Here is a 21,870-nt window from a genome sequence, read left to right on the forward strand (position 1 = left end):
GTAGCCTCCAGGCCCTGAGCACTCTGCAGCTGGAGGGAAGCAACAGCCACAAGAACACGTTCTCCAAGGCTCCCTGGTTGAGTCCTTGTGCCGCTTGTTCTCAGGGTAAAACTTCAGAGCTGCACGTGAAGAGCAGCTGCACCACTTAAAGCAAAGCATGTCCTACACAGAGCTGTGCAGGGAGATCATGCACAAGAACTCCTTCGTTAACGCCACGCACCAGGCCTGTGTTGTTAAGCCAATATTGGAATTATCAAGCAACCACCTACCGCCCGAAGAGACCTCACAGTACCCAACACCTTCACAGCTCCATTAGAAAATGGTGAGGGGCACCAGCTGCATCAATCTGGAAACACGAAATCTCTCTCTCCCCTTCTCCAGATTTAGCAACCCTAGGGTCTGGATAACAAGCAAGAAGTTAGAAGCATTTTTCCCCAGTACAGAAATCACCGAATAGCATCCAGCATAAATCACCTCCAACTCATAACTTCAGTACCTCAAACTTTTGACAGATCATACTCCTACTGCAACCCTCAAGGCTTTTTATGGAACACAATTTAATGACCATATTCATATACACAAATACAAAATAAGGCCTTTTGTAGACCTCACTCGTCTATTTCTGGCTGTAAATTAAATTCGTTCATCATCTCATCAGTTAACGAACAAGACCTGCAAGATCATCCATTCTCACATTCAAGCCGTGATATCTAAGGGTAGCTCCATGCTAAACTTTTGCCAGCCAGAAGCATGCACAAAAAAGGCACTCTCTAGCCAGCTGTGACGGGAAAAAGCTCTCATGCAGATACAGCTTTGCCAACAGCAGAGTACTCCTGTCAGCTTACGTTATTCAGAGAGATGGAACAGCAGCGTTAACAAGAATTCCTTCTGTCAGCATATTTCCACTAGAGGACTCTGCTGTATTCTCCAGCAGACGTTTTTCTAGTGGAGACAAGCCCAAGGACAAGTAAAGGCATTTTAAGTAGGCGTACTCTTACAAGTGCAATAAAACTTCACAGCCCTTCGCTAAAACATCCTCAAATTGAAGCAGAAACCTCATGCAGTGTAGTTTAGCAACACCGTAGATTCAACTTACACACCGAGTACTGAAATAACTGTGTGCTCGCCTCACTTGGTCCTGTGTACCTAGTGCTATTTAAAACCATAATTTACCCACATTTCTCTTCAAGCAGTTAGGTCCGCAGCAATAGAACAGTCGAAAATAGTTCGTCAGTTTAGATCCAGATCAAAAGGTGCAACAGGACACTAAGTATCTCTGAAGATCCAACCCTATGTCAACAGGAGTTCATACTCATACACTTTGGAAAAGACACATTCACAGTTCGTTGCCTTACTGTTCGCTACGTAATTCAGTGAGGATTGTTTCGCCACGAACTGAAGTGTTTGACTCATACCCAAGCTGTTCCCTCTACCCACTATGGGTAGAATGAAGTTTTGCCTAAGATATGTAGGCTCCTTGAATGAGCACATTCAAGTAATCTGTGTGTGTAATTTTTGACAAACACCATGTGTCCAAAACAAACAAGGAAAGAGTACGAAAGTCAAGCTCTTTGTTTAATACCAGTTTCCTAAGTGGCGTTTATTTACTATTGCGAGCACAGACCTAGCACGGTGTTCACCAGTTCTCAGGAAATGGACTCGAACAGCTGCGCACATTATTCCGATTCCTCACCCTCTCTGCTCGCACACAGAGTACCGCTGGGTGCCCAAGGGATTCCACTCCGCTGAAAAAAGGCCAAGCCCACGCACTTTCAAGATTATAATGTAAGCAACTACAATACATCTTTGAAGTGATCATTTTGACCTGTGCCAAACTTATTTATACAAGTATAGCATTAAAGCAAAACACTGTCTTTAAGGAGGAATGTGGTTTTCCCCAAGAGTTCTGCAGTTCCATCTGTTTAACCTATATGATTTCCAGTATTTTATGCTGAACACTAATTGATTTGTCCTGCTAATAAAATCCTACTACTTCAGAAGAAAAAAGACGGTCAACAGGGAAAAGAATAAACATACACTTCACTTTCTAATCTCTTTTAAGGCCTCCTTTCTGGGGAAAAGGCTACAAAGAGGTATACAAAATGTACTCAAAGAGTGGTGGGTGGCCCAATGAGGCAAGAAATATTTACTGCAATGTAACTTTGTCAGACAGAAATACATTTATTAGCCTACTACCTTTTTTTTTTATTTTACTCTTAAGAGTGTACAGAGACTAAGCTTGACTGTAATTTATTCTAATTTTTTTAACCACAAGCTCAGCTGTTGCGATAGCCAGCTAAACTTATATGCTCATCACATGTACCAACTGCCAGGAAAAAAAAAAGCCAACATGTTCTAATATGCAGGAAAGCTACCATCCAAAACTATGCTTATGACATACAGTAGTGTAGTTAAGTGTAAGTCTTAAGTAATTTCAAGACAATAAGAAGTAACTGCATTTCTAGGTGACAGCACTTCCATCCCTGTGCTCTTCAGAGTCTTTGCCAGATAGGGAACTTGGACAACAGGAACACCCAGGTGAATTGTATCCTCCTACCTGTATAAATATAGGAGTGAAATATCTATCAACTAATGCTTTGTTAAGGGATACGGACAACTTTGTTCACATTAAAGGAAATAAGCTTCACTTCTTTGCAATATACACCAGTTAAACTTTATCCTGATTATTTTGAAAAAGTGGAAGACCATTCAAGAGAAGAAACTGGATGTGATTAATTGCATGCAAGACAGCGGATGTAGAAATTGAAAATATGAAAAACTGGAAGAATTCAGCAGATTTGCAGAAGTGGATGGGAGTGGGATCATCAATTATCTTAAGCATTTCCGCAAACAGTCCTCAGAACTTACACAGCATTCAGCGGCTACAGAGGAATTGTCAGTCTCCTCTCCCATGATCTCCTATGCAAAGTTGCCTTTCCCACAATTCTGACAAATAGGTTGAAAGCATTCTCCAGTAATAGACTGTAGTTTCTCTTGGAAAACTTTACACACTTTGTAACTTGAAATGCTAAAAGTACGACCTTCCAACGGCACCTTTTACCATCACCGACAGCAAACGATGCACCAGAAGGAAAAACAACACATATTTAATTATTTTCAGCCACGAGGATTCCAGTTGCATTCTGGTACAACAAAACTACCTTGAGAAAAGGCAATTATGATAAAGCAGTTACTTATTCCTACAGAAGTTGTTTGACTTCATTTAAGTAAGTAGTCAAGGGTAGATGGCAATCTGAGGGTAGTATTTGCAGTCTACATGAGAAATTGCAAATTATAAAAGAGAAACAATACTGAAATGCCAACCAAGCTAAAAAGCTTCAAGTAACTTCAGAAGTCCAGGCACGTCCTGTCCCAAGTGCTGAAACCACCTACAAATTTTAAATAGTTACAGAAAGGACAGTTTTGCCCAGGATCTTGAAGAAATTCACATCTAATAATTATAGAAGTAGTTGCTGTCTTCAACAGCAGACTATCAAACTGTTGATAATTATTGCAGCATTGCAAGGGCAACGATACAAAGAAACATTTTTAACAGATTCCAAAAACATGAGAGAAGATGTAGCAGTCTCCTCTATCAGCTCATCAGCATAATCATTACCATCTACTGTGGATTCCACAGTAGAAAATTGCAAAAGTAATAGCAAAATAACCACAACATGTCCCTAGAGGAACCAGAGAAATACTGGGGAAAGGGGTCAGTGACTATACCAAGCTTATCTTCTCAACTACACCATATGAAGTCTGATAATACCAAAGCCACGAGTCTGTCACCATCCACAACTTCAAGCGGACTCACTATTCATATGGGAATTAGTGATTCCACATAGAAAAGAAAAAAATTCTCAGGATTTGGTACAACTTTTGCAAATACAAAAGGAGTTACTCAAAAGAGCAAGTGTCTACATTCCAGCATTATTACTTGTGAATGCACAACAAGAAAAACGTGGCTGCCTCAAAAAAAATAAAATTGCACTTCCCTGCCTTATAATGAAATTCTTTAAATTCAGGGCAGTCTAGCAGACAATTACAAACCAGGTATTTGCACAGCACACTACATGATTTTAAAAACTGACAGTATTTGAGATTGATAAAAGGCTGGCACATGAACTATGCCACCGTTGAGCAACTTCTCCGTTCAAGACCCAGCATTTCCAATTCCTTAAGGCTTCTCCTGTGAAAACAAATGCCTACTCTACAAGCCCACTGAATCTTTGTAAGGACTAAATGTCCTGCTCAAACACACATGGGTTTACTGTGATCCAAGAATTTGTTGTCAACTACAATCTCCCTTTTAATATGCAGATCACCTTTAAAAACTGCGACTTTCAAGTTAGTCACTGTATTTTGATCAATAAAGACCACTGACTCTTGCGCTCTCACAGCACAATAGTTTTGACCTGCCCCACTGCTTTCTAATTTCGAGACACAAATAAAAAATTTTTCAGTTTACGTTATTAAAATGCTGTGGCTGAGCCTTCATGGTGACATCCTACAATTTCTCACTCCCAGCTGCAACTGGAATTGGGTGTTTAGAGGAGAGTGCATCTGTCCATCTGAAGTCCAACCCATAATGCCCCACACCAGCAAGCCATTCAGTTAGCCTTGCATCTGCCTCAGAAAATAAAAATTGTGCCCAAAATGTGTGGTTAAATTAGGCTTCATTACAAAATCCTTAGTCTTGCAGTGTTCTCTCAGCATGAACGGAGCACTAAACCCACCAATGTAGAAACCTGAAATCGATGAAGAACTGGACATGACAACCAGTCACTGTTACGTAAAAATATTATCATCCACGGCACAGCTGCACAGCCCTTTCCATTAACTTCTCAGAAAAGGAAACACCAGCAAAGATGACATAGTATTTAAGCTGCAGTTGAATTTCGTTTTGGAATTCAGAATATTTCTGAGAACAGATGTACATGCCCTTGGTGTAACTGCTCCGAGTGCTATACAACAGCATACACCACGGGAAGGAGATCATTTTATTTCACTGTCATCAATATTTAACTAGCAAAAACGCAACGGATTTCTTAGCAGAGTGAGAACTCACACCAGGGTAGCAGCAGCATGGTGTCAAAAATAAAATCAGCTCACATTCGAAGCATAAATTCTTAACCCATTAACGTATTAGAGACATCTAATTCTTGCAGTAGAGCAAGTACTGCATGCAAAGTTTTATCGGGCTTCTATCTAGCTAACGGGCTTCACCTTAGCTCTTTGACGAAGGTGATACCAACTTATGCCGAGAGTTTACTCAAGTTGTTAGAACGTCCAAACTCATGTTTGTAGTCAGCAGAGTCTTCTAAAGCAAACTGTCCTCTACTTTCAAAATTCTCATCAAGCTGTCAGTGTAAGGAGATGGAATTCAATCAACAGAAGATGTCAGCACTACCCAAACGTACACCAGATGTTCACGTTCACTCATTTTTTGTAAGAGGCAGTTTAATCAAATCTCGTCTGGACCGAATGAACAACAACATTGTTTTGTTTCTCCCTTACCTACACGTGCCATAATCAAAGGTAAGAGTCTAATCAGATCTACTGCTGAGTTCTCAGTATATGATACTTAAAAACTGAAGAAAACTCATCCGAGATAAACAGAAGCATTCACAGGCTCAAATTCACACAAAAGAAGCCAGAAAGAGGCAGTTTCAATCACAATGAAAGAAGACAGAGAGGTAGAAAGAAGAACAGAAAAATAACTAAAGACTTTACATAGACATACAAAGCTGGTTCCCATGATGGTAACAGTGTAAGTAGTAACCTGACATTTCCTCTGTAAAAGAAGATCTGCCTTAAAAGACATATTTTATTCGTGCATTTGTTTAAATTAGGGGAGGAGTTAAGCCTAAACTCACTTTATTATTCAACCTGCTCCCTCCTTAAGGATGGCTTTCAATTTACATGATAGTTTCAACTGAACTTCCTGGTGGAAAAAAGAAATCAAGATATCATAGACAAATATAGCATCATTCTTGTCTTTGTAGCTCAGTATTTTTCAATCAGATCGTAATCCTGGAGGGGTTCATTTTCAGATTTCCATTTTTTCAGGCAGACCTCCCACCCCTCTGTGACAGTAACATTTTTAGAACTAAAAATAGTTTTGCAACTTGCACCACGGGGAGGATTTCTGATGGAACATCAAATTAAAAAAAATGTGGTGACAGTTCACAACTCAAATGATATCTCAACTTCTGGAAAGCAGTAGCTTTGTTTCCTCTTTAAACTTAAAGTTGAGAGAAAAAAATCCCAAACCTATACTTGCTGCTTTGATGATTGATAAAAAAATAAGGGGAAAAATACTATTGGTACAAGAAGATAGATTCACTGAATCAATTAAACCAGGGTCTAAATTATTGGCAATGTGATTTTGGCAAATCTCTCACACAGATCAACCTTTACTGTACTTACAGCAACATTTCCTTAATAGTTCCCTACTGTTCAATATGATTTGTAAACAACAAACACCACTGGTTTCGCAATTTCATCCTAAGTGAGGTAACACAGAAGAAAAGCAGTATTGATGCAGGCATAAGAGCAGTACAAGGAGTTCAGAAAGTACTAATTTTAAGGACAACGTTCCAGACAACTTGGCGTTTTTAAACCAGCATCATCCTACTTAAATACTCATCCAACGCTTTATTTGACTATAAGACTCGGAATCATCCAAGTTCATGACTGTGGTACCCTCAGCACCGTCCATATGGTAAATGCAAAGATTAGATTACCCCATTAACACACCTGCACATCCACCTTGTGGATTCTGCCTTGTGACAGACCAACAGAACTACAGGGACCGTTAATTTCAGACTGACTGCTTCTTTAAAGGCAGCAGCTTCTGCTGTTTTGTAAACTACACAGGTTTTGCTGAATAAACCCTAAAAGTGAAGGGCTAATTTAAGAACAGATAACTACTTGGGAAACGGAAGGCAACAAAATTTGGATATTATTAAAAAACTGTCAAGAAGGATATATTGTTCATGATACGAACACATTCACTGTTGCAGTAAACAAAATTTTAAGGCTGTAACTCGGTCCCCAGTAGTCTAAAGATACTGCTCCTAAGAATGTTGTCAAACACATAGGAAACGAAATCTAACCACTATGTCAATCTAAAGCTTATACTTTCCCTTTCAAACATTACAAAAGGCACTCACTACTTCCACTAAGAATGTCATAAGGTCACCTGAAAAGATCAAAATTCCTACATTTCATTTTTCCTAGAAAACTCCTTTGTCAAGATTTCTTTCTATTCCAAGCAGACAGGTTTTTTTCAGCAATAGGATAAAAAAACCTAACTTGAACGATTAAGTCTTCTTTGTTTGTTAAAAGACTCTTCAGTTTCGCTTTTGTAGTTAAATAATTAACTTTATAGTTAAAGGATTAGTTATAATGATCCTTGGTTAACGAATCAAGATAGATTAGTGGGAAACAGGCTAGGAGTCTGAAAGGCAAAAACCCCATACTCCACTACAATTAACTAAAAATTCATCAGTATTTATAGATATGGCTGTTCATAATAATTATAGAGCGTATTTTATTGGAATTGTGGTTTCACAAACACGAGAAGATTTTTAACACAAACAACACTACAGGTCCAGACTCTGCCTGTGGATCCGCACCGACATCCCTTGCATTCCACGCAGTCTCAGATCTAATGGCAGACTAGCAGGCCACAAACAGAACTCTTCAATGCACAGCACGAATCATCTCTTTCGCAGCCGAAGGAAATTTCACCGCATCAGCCACCCCACTACATTCATCCCAAAGGGTAGTGATCCCTATCTCTGAAGGCTAGAACAATGCTACAGTTTACTACATTACGCAGCTTTAGATGAACTGCAGAGTAGCTCGAGGCTCTTGGAACACATATGTGGTAACCCTACAAAGCATGTAAATCAGTAGTCGCTGGAATTGCCAATGGACTGTCCCAAGAACGGGAAAGAAAAAAAATAAAAAATCAGGCCCATGGCCCACAGCAGAGATACTGACAACCGGTTGTGTATTATGTTATGTGAGTATGTACCCTTTCAAACACTGCCAAGTAAGATGGGTTTTTAGTATTTACCATGCTGTCTCGAGAGTCTAGAACCACAAAAGGTATTAAGTCTCCTCATTCTTGGTGCAACAACTATACATTTATCAAATAAGGTGAAGTTTTTTGTAGCAATTATTTCTGACATTTATGAAGTAGAATCAATTGTGACTAATTTAGCAACAACAGATTTTTTCTTCTAAGATGCACAGAAAATAAACTGTGGCACCTATCTAAATTAGGATCGTTAGCATAATAAAGGTATGTACTTCAGAAAATTAGCATCTTAAAATGCTCTTTAAATAAACATTATTATACCTTGTTTCTTTGTTTCTACCTTAGCCTGCTTTGGCATTAACATTTCCTACAGCACCTTTTACCACCTGTCCAACAGCTGCTTCCTAACCACTGCTCAGTATCTCCTCCCTTCCCCTACAAAAATAAAAAATTTTAAAAAGCACTCATTCCCCCTCCTGCAACTCATTCCTGACAATGGCGTATTACCAAAAGGAACGTTTCTGAGGGGCTTTTTATTTTCTCTCCACCCATTTTACCTCTCTGCATGAGCGATGAAATCAGAAAGCCTCTGGGCTGCACCGAAACGTGTCAGTGAAAACATGCTCCCTCGGAACAGCCTAAACCAAGCGCTTCCTTCGCGGACACTAGACCTCAGCTCTGTGCAAGAACCTGTCACTGCCAGGTATTACCAGACCACGAAAACTGCACTGGATTAATGGTATATATAATATACAAACAATAACGGAGAGTTGGAGCATGGCAACGGGTATGCAAGTGGAGATGACCTATCTCCCCAAAGACCTTTTGGAATCACAAACGATAATATTCATTAACAGTTTTTTAAATCTTGATTAGATTTTAATTTCTCCTCTACACTACAGTAAATTGGCTTTTTAGTGCACACTGTCTTTAATTCTTATATCGAAACTATGAAAATAAAGTTTTACATATTTGAACTGATTTTAATATTGTGTTGTTATACTACATTTTTAAGGACACATTAACATCAAAGTTATTGTGAAATTAAAACAAACAAACAAACCACACCACCAAGCTATCTCCAGACAAGACACATCCCTTAACATCTCCAGCCACAAACTCACCAAGTTATCATATCAACTGCCCTATAAATTTTAAGACTGTACTTTCAAATATCAAGATTTGGAAGCAGCCACACATCTCTTTCTTTTACCAGTAGCTTTAAAAAAAAAAAAAAATGTTCCTACAGAAGAACTGCAAGTTTTCCATTGTCATTTCCACCATTTTTTTGTGGCTAGAAAATGATACTTAAAAACATACAGAGTTCATTTGCTTTAGTTCTTTATCCTAAAAGAACTGCTCTGTTAGCCACTAATCTACCAAAATCTTAAAAAGAAACAGTATATTTAATGTTTAAAAAACCAACGCTTTTGAATGCAAAAGTCTTCAAAGTGTAAGCTCTTAAAGGTTTTCAAATACAAGTTTAATTTACAAAATGCAGCTTTTTGGGAAGAACACCCTCACTTCTCACTCACCTTAACCTTAAAATTTTTATTACCACAGTCAAAAATAAACTAAAAAAAAAAAAATTATATCCTTTCCTATCATAGAATGGTTTGGGTTTGAAGGGACCTCAAAGATCATCTAGTTCCAACCCCTCTGCCATGGGCAGGGACACCTTCCACTACACCAGGTTGTCCGAAGCCCCATCCAACCTGGCCTTGAACACTTCCAGGGACAGGGCATCTACAACTTCTCTGGGCAACCTCTTCCAGTGCCTCACCACCCTCTGAGTGAAAAATTTCTTCCTTAGATCTAATCTAAATCTCCCCTCTCTCAGTTTAAATCCATTGCCCCGTGTCCTATCACTATAGGCCCTTGTAAAAAATCCCTCTCCAGCTTTCCTGTAGGCCCCCTTTAGGTACTGGAAGACTGCAATAAAATCACCCTGGAGCCTTCTCTTCTCCAGGCTGAACAGCCCCAACTCTCTCAGCCTGTCTTCATAGCAGAGGTGCTCCAGCCCTCAGATCATCTTCGTGGCCCTCCTCTGGACTCGCTCCAGCAGCTCCATGTCCTTCTTGTGTTGGTGACTCCAGAGCTGAATGCAGTACTGCAGGTGGGGTCTCACGAGAGCAGAGTAGAGGGGCAGAATCACCTCCCTCGACCTGCTGGCCATGCTTCTTTTGATGCAGCCCAGGATACGGTTGGCTTTCTGGGCTGCAAGTGCACATTGCTGGCTCATGTTGAGCTTCTCATCAACCAACGCCCCCAAGTCCTTCTCCTCAGAGCTGCTCTCAATCCACTCTCTGACCAGTCTGTACTCGTGCTTGGGATTGCCTCGACCCACATGCAGGACCTTGCACTTGGCCTTCATGAGGTTCACATGGGCCCATATCTGAATACACTGAACTTGTAATTAGTATATTTAATTAAAAACACATCTGAGTAAACTGAAATTTCAAGTATCCTCCCAAAACCTGAAACCTTAGTACATGCACATTTTATGAAGCTGATGCATGTGATTTTTGGTGCAGTGCTACAGGAGATTAACATCCAGATTCAGAAAGATACATGAGGAATTGCATCCATTGCTCAAGGAGAAATCTGAACTGAAATCTACCTAATCTGATGGGAACTCACATAGGACCTGTCCTCCCTTTGGCTGCAGTTCTATGTATTGGAATCTATGTATTCCCTGCCCCGGAACCCATCAAGCCCTGGACTGAGCCATGTCAGCATGCTAATCCAGCAGAAAGTTAACTCAACGAAAACACAGAACAGTTGAGGGTTTCCCTGCTATCTTTTCTTGCAAAATCAGGCTACTGAAATGGCTAAAAAAGGTTCAGGAAGCATGAGGAATAGCACAAGACAGCGAGTGGGAGGGACAACAGGAACAGCAGCACAGCAGCAGCCTGGCAGTCATATGTAATTAGGCTCCCACAGGAGCACAGCTTTTGTTTCTTCAGGCAGTTTAAATAGACTCAGATCTCAGAAAGGTCAAAGCTCCCGATCGTGTTCTTTGGAGAGAGATGTACAGAAAAGACACATGCTTATCTCTGAACAGGTCAGCTGCTTCAATGCCAAAGCTCTACTCCCTTCTTCATTTGTAACTTGTTATTTTACCATATAGCTGAGTGAATTCCAATCTATTAGATTTTTTGGCTGTAAAAGGACAGTCCAACCCCATTCCTCCCTGCCACACACTCCTGCCACTAAACCGGCAATAAAACTGCTCTTGTCCAAAAAGGCAGGATAACAAGGGACAGAGGACAGAGTTCCTGAGAAGGGGGAAGAGTTGGAAGGCAGGGTAAATAGAGCCGTGCAGTCCATACTGCCAGCTGCCCTGCAGTGGCTTGGCTCAGACATGTTGTAAAACTAAATGCTAACCAGCCTCCTGGCTCAGCTCATTTTTAAAAAACTCAAATTTAGCTGTCTCGTTAACCTCCCACATAAACAGGTAACCAAGACATAAATGAAAATCCGCTTCCTTACGAGGGCACACAGTGTTACAATGCAGTGCCCTGAACCTAAGGTGACATTTTTACCTGCCAAATCACAATCCTGTCACCACTGAAGCTACGTAAAACTAAGTTCAGAGTAAAGAGATGTGAACCAAGGTCAGGATCTCCATCCTGCGGGTGAATACAAAGTCACATTCCTCAGGGATGTCTAAAAGTAAGAAAACCTCAGGGAAAAAAAAAATTATAGTAAGTCTACCTGTTTCCACAGTTTCAGTCTCAATTTCTTGTTCCTCTGCTACATCTTGCATCAGGTAAGTCTCGTCATCATAAACCAGGACCTGAGCAGCGTAACCCTGTTCTAGTCTGGCACTAGGAACTGGCTCCACAATCACTGCTGGGAATTCAGAGACTGGCTCATTTTCCTATAGAAAGCAAGAAATAAGAGAAAAAAAACACGCTCTGAATAGTGCACTGTTGAACTCTACACCACTATTTTCCTCTTATGCTCTTACATATTTATGGAATAATGATAATAATTCTCAAGATTTTTTGAAGAAAATTTTCTTTTAAAGCAAGAGATTAAAAAAAATAACGATAGCTTATCATCCACCAAAGGGACGTTCCCGAATCTCAAAGATATTTTCCTGGCTTTAAGCACTTAAAATTAAAGCATCAGACAGCTTTAAGACATTGAAAAGGAGTAAGCTTTCTAATTAAGATATTCAGCTGTGGCAAGTGTTTCTTCTCCCTCTGCTCCACAAAATGTAATCAAGGTTTTGTGTGTGTACTGCAACACACCTACATCTGACCTGTATCTTATGAACACTCATGTTTTGGATTAAGAACGCAAGCAATCACAAAAGAACTGGCTACTTCAAAGCCCATATGCCTATCTCTATTATTTAAGGATCAAAACATCTGTAATCTGTTAAAGTGTTGCAGAAGTGGAACCCTGCCAGATTGAATTTACTACAAGCTACAGGATAGTGAAATATATTTATTATTTGCTGATAAGAATGCAAAATACGAGCAAATACGTCACACTGGCTAACTTTGAAACAAGTCCTTGTATTGATCTGCTCAATTCGTTCTACACCTCACCCGAGATCTTTACTTTAAAGAGATGCTTAGTATAGAATTCAATTTTGTCAACCCTGTCTACATTTGTACTGCAGACTTCAAAACTTACTGCTTCCACTTCTCTGTGAAGATAAAACCTTCTAATAAAAGATATCTGAAAAACAGGCTGCTCTCTTCCTCCTCACACAACAATCTCTAATCCATTTCACTTGTTTTCACAGCAAGTTTAGAGTGAATTCTTCTTTCAAATTAAGATAAAAGGCGTAAAGTTTGTTAGCAGATAAATGCCATTTATTTTTCTAACCTCTTGATTTTTTATTCCATTGCTGTCGAACTCCAGGCCAGGGCCTCCAGTGTCAATCACTGCTGATGTCATGGTGCATCCCCTGAAGATGCTTTGAGAGCTGTTATCTATCCTGAAGACAGTGATGCCTGAGAGTATCAACGGCTTAAATTCACAATCCGCTTCTGTTAAACAGCTATGCAGAGGTGGCTGAAACACAAAATAATTTTAAGTTATTTGCACAGTTTATATACAAAAGTCTTCCAGCATTTATGAAAACTATTGCACACTACATCCCTACACCGAAAGCGAGCATCGGTGAATGCCACAGATGTGACAGAAAACGCTGACCTTGGTAAAGCTGACACCGAATACTGCCATACCACACAAGTTTCACACTCACCTTTAATACTAAGGTAATACCATTTCAGTTTAGTTATTTGCAATTTGTTAAATTTCACACAATTTTAAACACAAATAATATCATTAGATATTTTCCATTGGGCAAACCCATGAATTTCTCACTGAGGTCAAGTATCAACTAGTTTGAGTTATACATACATTCGAGTTACTGCGGCTTTTTTAAAGTTACTAGTTTCCTATTAAATCAGGAGATTTTTTTTAATTACATTTTCTTCTTTGTTCTACTAGTTTCAGAGTCACTTCATAAAGTTATAGTTTGATAAAGTTTTTTAACCAGCTTCATAAAGCTTTCAAACATACTGCCTTTTCAAAGCAATGTGTACATAATACACACCTCACAAATACATATCTAACTTCTGATTTACAGTTTTCTTCGAAATAAAAGTACTGTAGCAGTTCCTGGGCTTTTTCCGATAGAACAAATTCTTATGAGTCAAAAAAAAAATTAGTTCAACATCATAATGCTTATATACTTAGAGTATACCACGGACTCACTGAACTTACAAAGGTATATAACCTCCACCTTTGTGAATTTCTTCCAAACTAGATTAATAGCAGTGCTTTGTTTCTAAACAACTGCTATTTATTTATTCTGAATAAATATTACTACTCATATCCTGTCTTTGGAAGGGACAAATAATCTGTGTTCATAAACCTTCAGCTGTGAGGAGCAGTTTACTACTTCAAGATGCAAACTAAGAAGTTTGGCTTCTCAGCTGTACAAGAGAAAGCACATATTCCACGTGAGACATAAGAACCCAACCTGATATCAATTACCCTGGCGAGCAACTCCACTGAGATCAATGCTTTGTAACAGAAGCCAGAATTTAGCTCAACATTTTTAATAAAACCCATCCATTTGGAAAGCTAGCACAATCCCCGAGGTCTGCAAGAAAACGAGATCTTCAAACACACACTGAAGGGAAAAAAATTACAATTAATACTCCAATGGGTAAACTCAATAAGGCTGCTTTTCAATAGCAGGCAGCCAGCTTAAACTAAATTAACGTTGCACATATAGTGAAAAGCTAGCTCAGATTCATGCAGAGGATGGGCGTGAAAATCCTTATGGATTTTCCATAAGGAAAATGGGCATGAAAGTCTTTATACGGGCATGAAAATCTTTATAGCCACAATAGCTTAGGAATACTAGTAAAAACTACAACTACTGATCCCCCCAACTGGATGTCAGCTAAATAAGAAAGTCAACAAAAAAACGCCATGCAAAAACTGTTAAAAAAAAAACTTTCATTAATCAAGATATGAAGTATCCTTCAGTATGCCATAAAAATATACCCAGAAAGGCATTATTCATGTTGCCATACCAACTTAGCACAAAAAGTCAGTAGCCACACAGTGGATGGCAGGTAACTACAAAAATGCACCCAACAAACAAACAAAACACAACACATCAAACAAAAAAACCCCTGACATAACAGAATAAGATATTCATATTTTTTACCCTTCCATACAAAAAGGAGAATAAACTCTGACAGAAGCTTTCCAGGCAATTAATCCTCATGAAATAAAACTGAAGAACAGGAGATCACCTTCTATCACTGTGATAGTAGCAGAAGAATAAGCACAAGATATATTCCAAAAGAAAGGGGAAAAAAACGCAATTTAGCAATAAAATTAAGGCATTTTTTGTTTACATTGGCAGTTAACATGAGAAAGCACGATTCATACCTAAAAATACTTCATTTGCAATAGCACAAAAAACCCAACACGGTAACACTTCATTTTCCATTGTTTCATTTGTAAAGCTAGCACCACTTTTCGATTATAAATATTTTCCCTGATGAAAACGAAAGCAAAGACCCCCTCTGCCCCCCAAACAAGACTGAAGGTGGAAAGTCTTTTAACAAGCATCCTTGGTGCCATATACACCTGTCGCCCTCCAGGCTTTTAACACAAAAAGCCCACTCCTTACCTGCCTATCATTTACTACATTATTTCGAAAGCCTTTAAATTCAGAACATGTAAGGTAGAAAAACAGCTGCTTATGAACACACTAGAATAATCAATCAGGAGGAAAAAATTGAAAAATCACTTTTATTGTAAAAAGACTTTTTCCTCTTCTGCAGTTTTCGACCTACATCCACGCTAGAAACACTGCCAAGCAATCATAACCCAAAGGGAAGTGCTAAGAACAGAAATTTTATTTCAACCTGGAAGCACAGCCTCCAATCAATTCCAAACATCTGCATTATACCTGTAACTCAGACTCACACCTACGTAGAAACACAGAGCATGTTCCCGTTCCAGCAGAAATTGATAGTACGAACCTTACAGGGTGAACTGTGCAGAAGCAGGAGCGAGATGCTGAATCTTTAGCATTCACTAAAAGGACGGTACCTTTAGACTGAACACACAGAACAGCCCAGGCAAGGAATAAATGAAAGACTCGGGATCTTTATTTAACAGGATTTGAATCATAGAATGGCATAGGCTGAAAGGGACCTTAGAGATCATCTAATCCAATCTCCCTGTCATGGGCAGGGACGCCTCTCAACTAGATCAGGCTACTCAAGGCTCCGTCCAACCTGGCCTTGAACACCTCCAGGTGCACCTCCACCTCCGCAACCTCTCTGGGCAATTTATTCCAAAGTCTCACCACCCTCGTACTGAAGAATTTCTTCCTAAGATCTAATCTAAATCTGTTCTCCTTCAACTTAAACCCATTTCCCCTTGTCCTATCAGTGGACACTCTTGTAAAAAGTCCCTCCCCAGCCTTCCTGTAGGTTCCCTTCAGGTATTGGAAGGCAGCTATTAGGTCCCCCTGAAGTCTTCTCTTTTCAAGGCTGAACAATCCCAGCTCCCGCAACCTGTCCTCGTACTCAGAGCCTTGCTATTCAGCAACTTTTTCAAAAAACCTGACCGAGTGAGGAAAAAGGCAAGCCCACTGGCCAGCGAGTGAGAAGTTTTTAAAAGTCTCACTTCAACCTGGTTTAGAAGTTCTAAGTTAAACACACCCCACACACATAAGTGTATGTCAGATCCCTGCAGACGCACCCTTTTTGGAACGAACCAGCTACCTGCTTGCCCTCTTCCCTTTCCCTAAGCATTATGTCCTTGTGAAATTCTTTTCGTTCCTCCCTCAAATTTCAGTAGAATCCTGAATCTACTTCCCATCCTCTCCTTTGCAAGTCACAACTAATTCAACTTCTGTAAAAGGAACAGACTGTCTAGTCACTTTCAGAAACAGTTCCAAAATTCACATTTCCCAAGGCTAACTGAGACGAAAAGGCCAAAAGACAATCAGATTCTTAAAGTAAGAGATGATTCAAGTTTGTAAGAAAACAGGTTATTCCTGGTAATACAATTAGTCAGCCTAGAAGCTGGTTCAAAGTATGACTATTTTTGAATTACAGAACAACATGAAGAAAGATAAAAAAAAAAAACAACAAAGCAAAACCCAACACACATAAAAGAAACCCACCAGACACCCAGACACTACAAATTTAATTCCTCTCTGGACAGGTCCTTACAAAGCAAAATATAGAATGATATCGGGGCGGGGGGGGGGGAGGAAACAACAAACACAACAAAAAAAAAACATAATCCAACATTTCCGAAAGAGATGGATGACCAAACCATTTTGTTATAGATCTGACAACCACTCCTGTTCTCCCTGGTCATGGAAAACGCAAAGAGAAACTAGTTATAAAACATTTGGAATATCCCTTACAACAGGGAAAAGAGCTTTGCTGCATCATCTGTTATTTTTATACACACCTCATGGGAAAACTAAAATAAGTCTAGGTGCTCCCACCCTCAAAAAAAACAAAACCAAAAATCTGAATCTTGAAGCCACACTCTTCGCCTCAACAGCAAGAAGTTTCTAACTGCTTATTGCTACAAAAGGCAGAACGAGGACTCAATTTTTTTGACAGTTTTCACTGGTTGAGAACATCAATTACAGCATGTCCATCTTCAGAGGCTACAGGGCACTGGTCATCAAGGCTGCAAAATACCAAACAGCTTGTTCACATATTTAATAGTTACATTTCTATGGCCTACATCATGCATCCGAGTGTCTGCCTACAAGAAATCCAAACGGTCCTCTTCTGTTTCCCGCCGCTACACCAAAGCAGTTTAAACACACTTCAAATCACAACTGTGATGAACGCGTAGTAGTCCCACAAAAACCAGAATCTGAAGTCGATCCCCCCAGTACATAACCACCTATAGGTTAACAGAGAAGCAAACATGCAGCTCTACAGAATTAAAAATACTAACTGAAAAAACAGTGTGGAAAGGATGGCACCCTGTCACCTCTACCATAAAATCACAGAATCATGGAATGGTTTGGGTTGGAAGGGACTTTAAAGATCATCTAGTTCCAACCCCCCTGCCATGGGCAGGGAAACCCTCCACTACACCAGGTTGCCCGAAGTCTCATCCAACCTGGCCTGGAACACTTCCAGGGATGGGGCATCTACAACTTCTCTGGACAACCTGTTCCAGTGCCTCACCACCCTCTGAGTGAAAAATTTCTTCTTTATATCCAATCTAAATCTCCCCTCTTTCAGTTTAAATCCATTGCCCCTTGCCTATCACTACATGCCCCTGTAAAAAGTCCCTCTCCAGCTTTCCTGTAGGCCCCCTTTAAGTACTGGAAGGCTGCAATAAAAGTGACCGGCTTGAAAACAAAACTCTAAATATAAATCTGCTAAAAGTTTTAGTGCACTTTTATTTAAATTATAAAACAAACAAAAAAGTCAAGGCTTGAAAAAAAGGTGCACACGCTTGTACCCACACATGAAAACAAGACAAACATGCAGAAGGCCGGGCAGCAGCGACCAGAGGCAGCTGCTCCCACAGCATTCAGAAGCAACATAAGAGCACTTGGAACAATGTCTCCCTTTTATTCAGCTGGCATCCCAAATCCTGAGGAGAGATTTATGCAGATACCTACACAGACGCAACCGCGAGAGCAGGACTGCAGCCAGCAGGAGCATCACACACGCCTCTTTTCAAAAAGGCATTCCTTTGGTTCAATCAAAAAAAAAAATTAAGTCGGCCAGCCTGAAAATGAAATTAGCTATACATACAAAAAAATACACCGGCCAAGATCACTGCAGAATGCCATGAACTGTAACAAGGCTTCCAAGGGTACAACGGTGGTCTTTCACAGGCAGCACCTCAACTACACCAGTAAATGTCACTATCACTCCAATACATATAAACCACACCACACACTAAAAAATTTAAGTTGACTGAAAGTTCTTTTTAAGACATTTTCCCAGATAATTTTTACAGCTCTGGCCAACTGATTCACACCGACATTTGCAGAAGAAATGGTGAACTAACTTTTTTTTTTTAAAAACACAGAGCAAGTCTAAAAACTGACAAATTAAGTTGCCGCAAAAGCTGACAGCAAAAAAAAAAAAAAAAAAATCAAACTTGTAAATAGCTAAAGAATCAGGGGGTATGCTCAAAAGGAGGATACAAAGTAAATCTTTGCAATCCGCAATGTCAGCGGAACAAAACAGACGATCCACGCAATTTATAATACCTTATAAATTACACCAATCATTAAAAGTTATAGAAGAATGAAATCAATACGAGGAATCGTCGAAGCAAGTAGTCCTGGTCACATCATACTTCAGAAGTTTCCACACAACAAGGCAATAGTTTTACTGCTAAATGCACAGAAATTATTACATTGGACCAAATTAATGATGTACCAAATCCAGTGAGAAACTAGAGGAACTCCTTCCATGCATATTTTATTTGATAATCTGATCATGCAAAGTTTGCTCCGAAACCTCAACAGCTAAAGCTGATATGAGCCCCAAAACATGTAAGCCTATAATCACTTAAAAACTATTAATGTTCTGCAAAAAGCTTTGTGGCTTCAGCAGGCTCCTTCTGGACCTTCCCGCATTTCATCCTATTAGCAGGCTCTCTTCCCACTGCTCTCTATTTAAAGATCCCCTGAAACCTTCCCTTCCCTCTGACAGAAGTCTCATACGCTATCCCTACTTTGTACCAGCGTCTCTTTCCAGCGTGTCAATTGTTGGTCCTTAACATCCCTTTCCACTCCCCCACAAGCCAAGAGTAAGGAGTAATTATTCATCGTTTTACATAACAAAAGAGCAGAGACCATTAAATTAAATGGTGAGGATGCAGGGCTAAAAAAACGAAGGGAAAAAAGAAAAAAAACACAAAAAACACACCACACTGACAAAAGGAAGTAGTACACACAAACGCCGTAATTCATTCTCATAGGATGTTTCACAGGTCAAAAGAATAAGCTGTAAGGTTTAAGTCAGACAGCTTTATGGAGGTAAAGCCCCCAGATGGCTTACGGGACTATTCAACACAAAGATGCACGTGCAGCCTGAAGTTTAGGGACCTTCTGAACCAGGTAGTACTGAAACTTGAGAGAGGGAAAGGGTACGTCACCGAAGGTACCATGCAGCATAACCATCCTGTTCCCAGAACCTTTCCTACAGCGACTGATCCTGTCCACTGTAAGAGAAGGAGCGAGGGCAGAAGCAGGAAGAGGATCTTGGATCAGATCCATCACACACAGTTTTCTAGACTTACATTTAATTTCTTTAAGATCCTTGAAATTAAGTTTTGTGGTAACAGTCACTGACTCGGATCTCTCTTCCAGTACTCAATATAATAGATGGCTTCGTGACATCCCCTCTCAAACAATGATACGGGGTTTTCAACGTACCAGAATAACAGACACTTCTATAAAGTGATGGAGGAAAACTCTTACAAATTCTCCAAGCTTTCCCCAAATCACCAGTTCACGCTTTTGCCTCCTTTCAAAGTTGTAGCACGAAACATGCAAACGTGCTGTTTCTACGGGTTTTTTTAGGCCACAGAAATATCTGAATTGCTTTGAAATGTTACTGTTAGAGCGCTGGTTTTATGAGTCTCGAGAATTCCCTGATGCTTACACTCCTGTATCCCTAGGCTCAACTTCATCGCCTTGAGTAACCAGGAAGCCCTCAAAGTTTGATGCATGCACGCACCACCGAGAAACTGCCAAAAAACTCTATGACAAAATTGAAACAAAGGCGAACAATTATCAGCACACGGAAGACCAGACAACTTCAAAGCACGACCAGAGAGAGATGAACTCAGCGGACGGGGAGCCCTGTGATCGGTTTTAAATTGACGCTCAGTAAGCTTGAGCAGTCTTTGCGAGAGAAGTTACACGGTTAAAAAAAAAAAAAAAAAAGTCACGAGGAATACGACAGTGACTAGCCATAAGGGAGGGAACATGCAGAATGAACTGAATTATTTAAGTGGGGGGAAAAAAGAGACGCGAGAGAACACGTCGGAAAAGGCAAGAGATGAACATCGGCACCAGCGCTAACCCAGTGCCACATTTTACAGCCGCGCTGAGGGATAATGAAAAATATGCCAGACTCCAGCCATTTAGCCAGGGTGCAAGCGGACTGTAGGGAAGAGGGGAGGGTGCGCAGCCCAGGCCGGGGCCGGGGCGGGAGGCTGCAGGCCCGGCGGGGCCACCCCACCGCCAGCACGGGAGGACCGAGCACGCATGACAGCGAGTGACCAGCACGCCCGGGCTGCCATGTTCTCCCGACGCCCCGTGTAAACAAGGCGCTGCCCCCGCGGCGCTGCCCCGGCCCTCTCCCCGCTCCCGCCACCGGCCCGGAAGGGGCTCCGCGACCCGGCCCGGCAGGCCGCGGCCGCCTCGGCGCCGTGTTTACACTGACAGCCGCCGGGAACCGCCCGCCGCCTCCCAACGCCCCCTCTGCCGGCGCGGCGGCAACCCGGGCGCAGACCGCCGCGGGGCGGGGGCGAGCCGGGGGGCAGCCGGCGGCGGCGAGAGGGGCGGCCACGGCCCACCGGCCGCTCCGCTCCGCCGCGCCCAGCCTCGCGCCCCACGCGAAACCGAAAGTGCGGCTGGGGCGGGCGGGGGGGAGGGCGGGAGGACGCCGCCGGAGCAGCCCCCGACCCCGCCACCCCGAGGCCGCCGACACACCTCGGCGGCCGCCCCCGCCACGGGCTGGTCCCGTACCCCGCGGCCGACTCGCAGGGCGGCCGCCCGCTCCCCCCCGCTCACTCTCTCCCTCCCTCCCTCTCTCTTAGGGCCGCCTGTCAGCGCCCGTCCCGCCCGCCGCGGCGGCAGGAGCCGGCGCCGCGCCCTTACCGTGCGCTCCGAGGCCTCGTCCGTCGCCCGCCTGGGCCGGGAGCAGGAGGCGGCGGGCGCCGCCCGGGCAGAGCCAGGGCCAGGGCCGCCCCGCGGCGGGAGGGGCGGGCGCAGCGGCGCAACCTGCCCGGCCCCGGCCCGGGCCGCCCCCCCGCGCCGCGCCGCGCCGCCGCCTCTGCACATGCTCGCGCCGCCCGGCGCGCGGGGGCGCTGCGGGGCATGCGCGGCCGTCCCGCGCCTGCGCAGGGGCGAGCCGGGGCCGCCGCGCGCGCCGGGGCGCGAGGCGCTCGTCAGCGAGCGGCTCTCCTCAGGGAGCGGCCGTCAGCGCGGCGGCGGGGCTGGGGGAGGTCTGCCTTCCCTCCTTCTTCTCCCGAGGGGGCTTCGAGTCTTCGTGTTCGGAGCTGAGAGGACACAGTGCAGGACG

The 21,870-nt window shown here is 42.1% G+C and overlaps 1 protein-coding gene across 3 annotated transcripts in view; it reads right to left on the reverse strand.

Annotated features, from left to right (window-relative positions):
* The window catches only part of ELF2 (E74 like ETS transcription factor 2), a 39,786-nt gene extending 18,300 nt beyond the window's left edge, over positions 1-21,486 (reverse strand). For all 3 annotated transcript variants that reach the window (XR_015222158.1, XM_086612003.1, XM_086612002.1), the window contains exons 1-3: positions 21,447-21,486; positions 12,899-13,087; positions 11,771-11,936 (exon numbers count right to left, since the gene is read on the reverse strand). Coding sequence is in view for 2 of the 3 variants with exons in the window: in XM_086612003.1 (XP_086468129.1) it covers positions 11,771-11,936; positions 12,899-12,970 (238 nt within the window). In the remaining variant the exon portion in view is untranslated. The remainder of the gene's footprint in view (positions 1-11,770; positions 11,937-12,898; positions 13,088-21,446) is intronic.
* Between the last annotated feature and the right edge of the window lie 384 nt (positions 21,487-21,870).

This window comes from Tauraco erythrolophus, chromosome 5, assembly GCF_009769465.1.
Source record: "Tauraco erythrolophus isolate bTauEry1 chromosome 5, bTauEry1.pri, whole genome shotgun sequence".
Classification (NCBI taxonomy): domain Eukaryota; kingdom Metazoa; phylum Chordata; class Aves; order Musophagiformes; family Musophagidae; genus Tauraco; species Tauraco erythrolophus.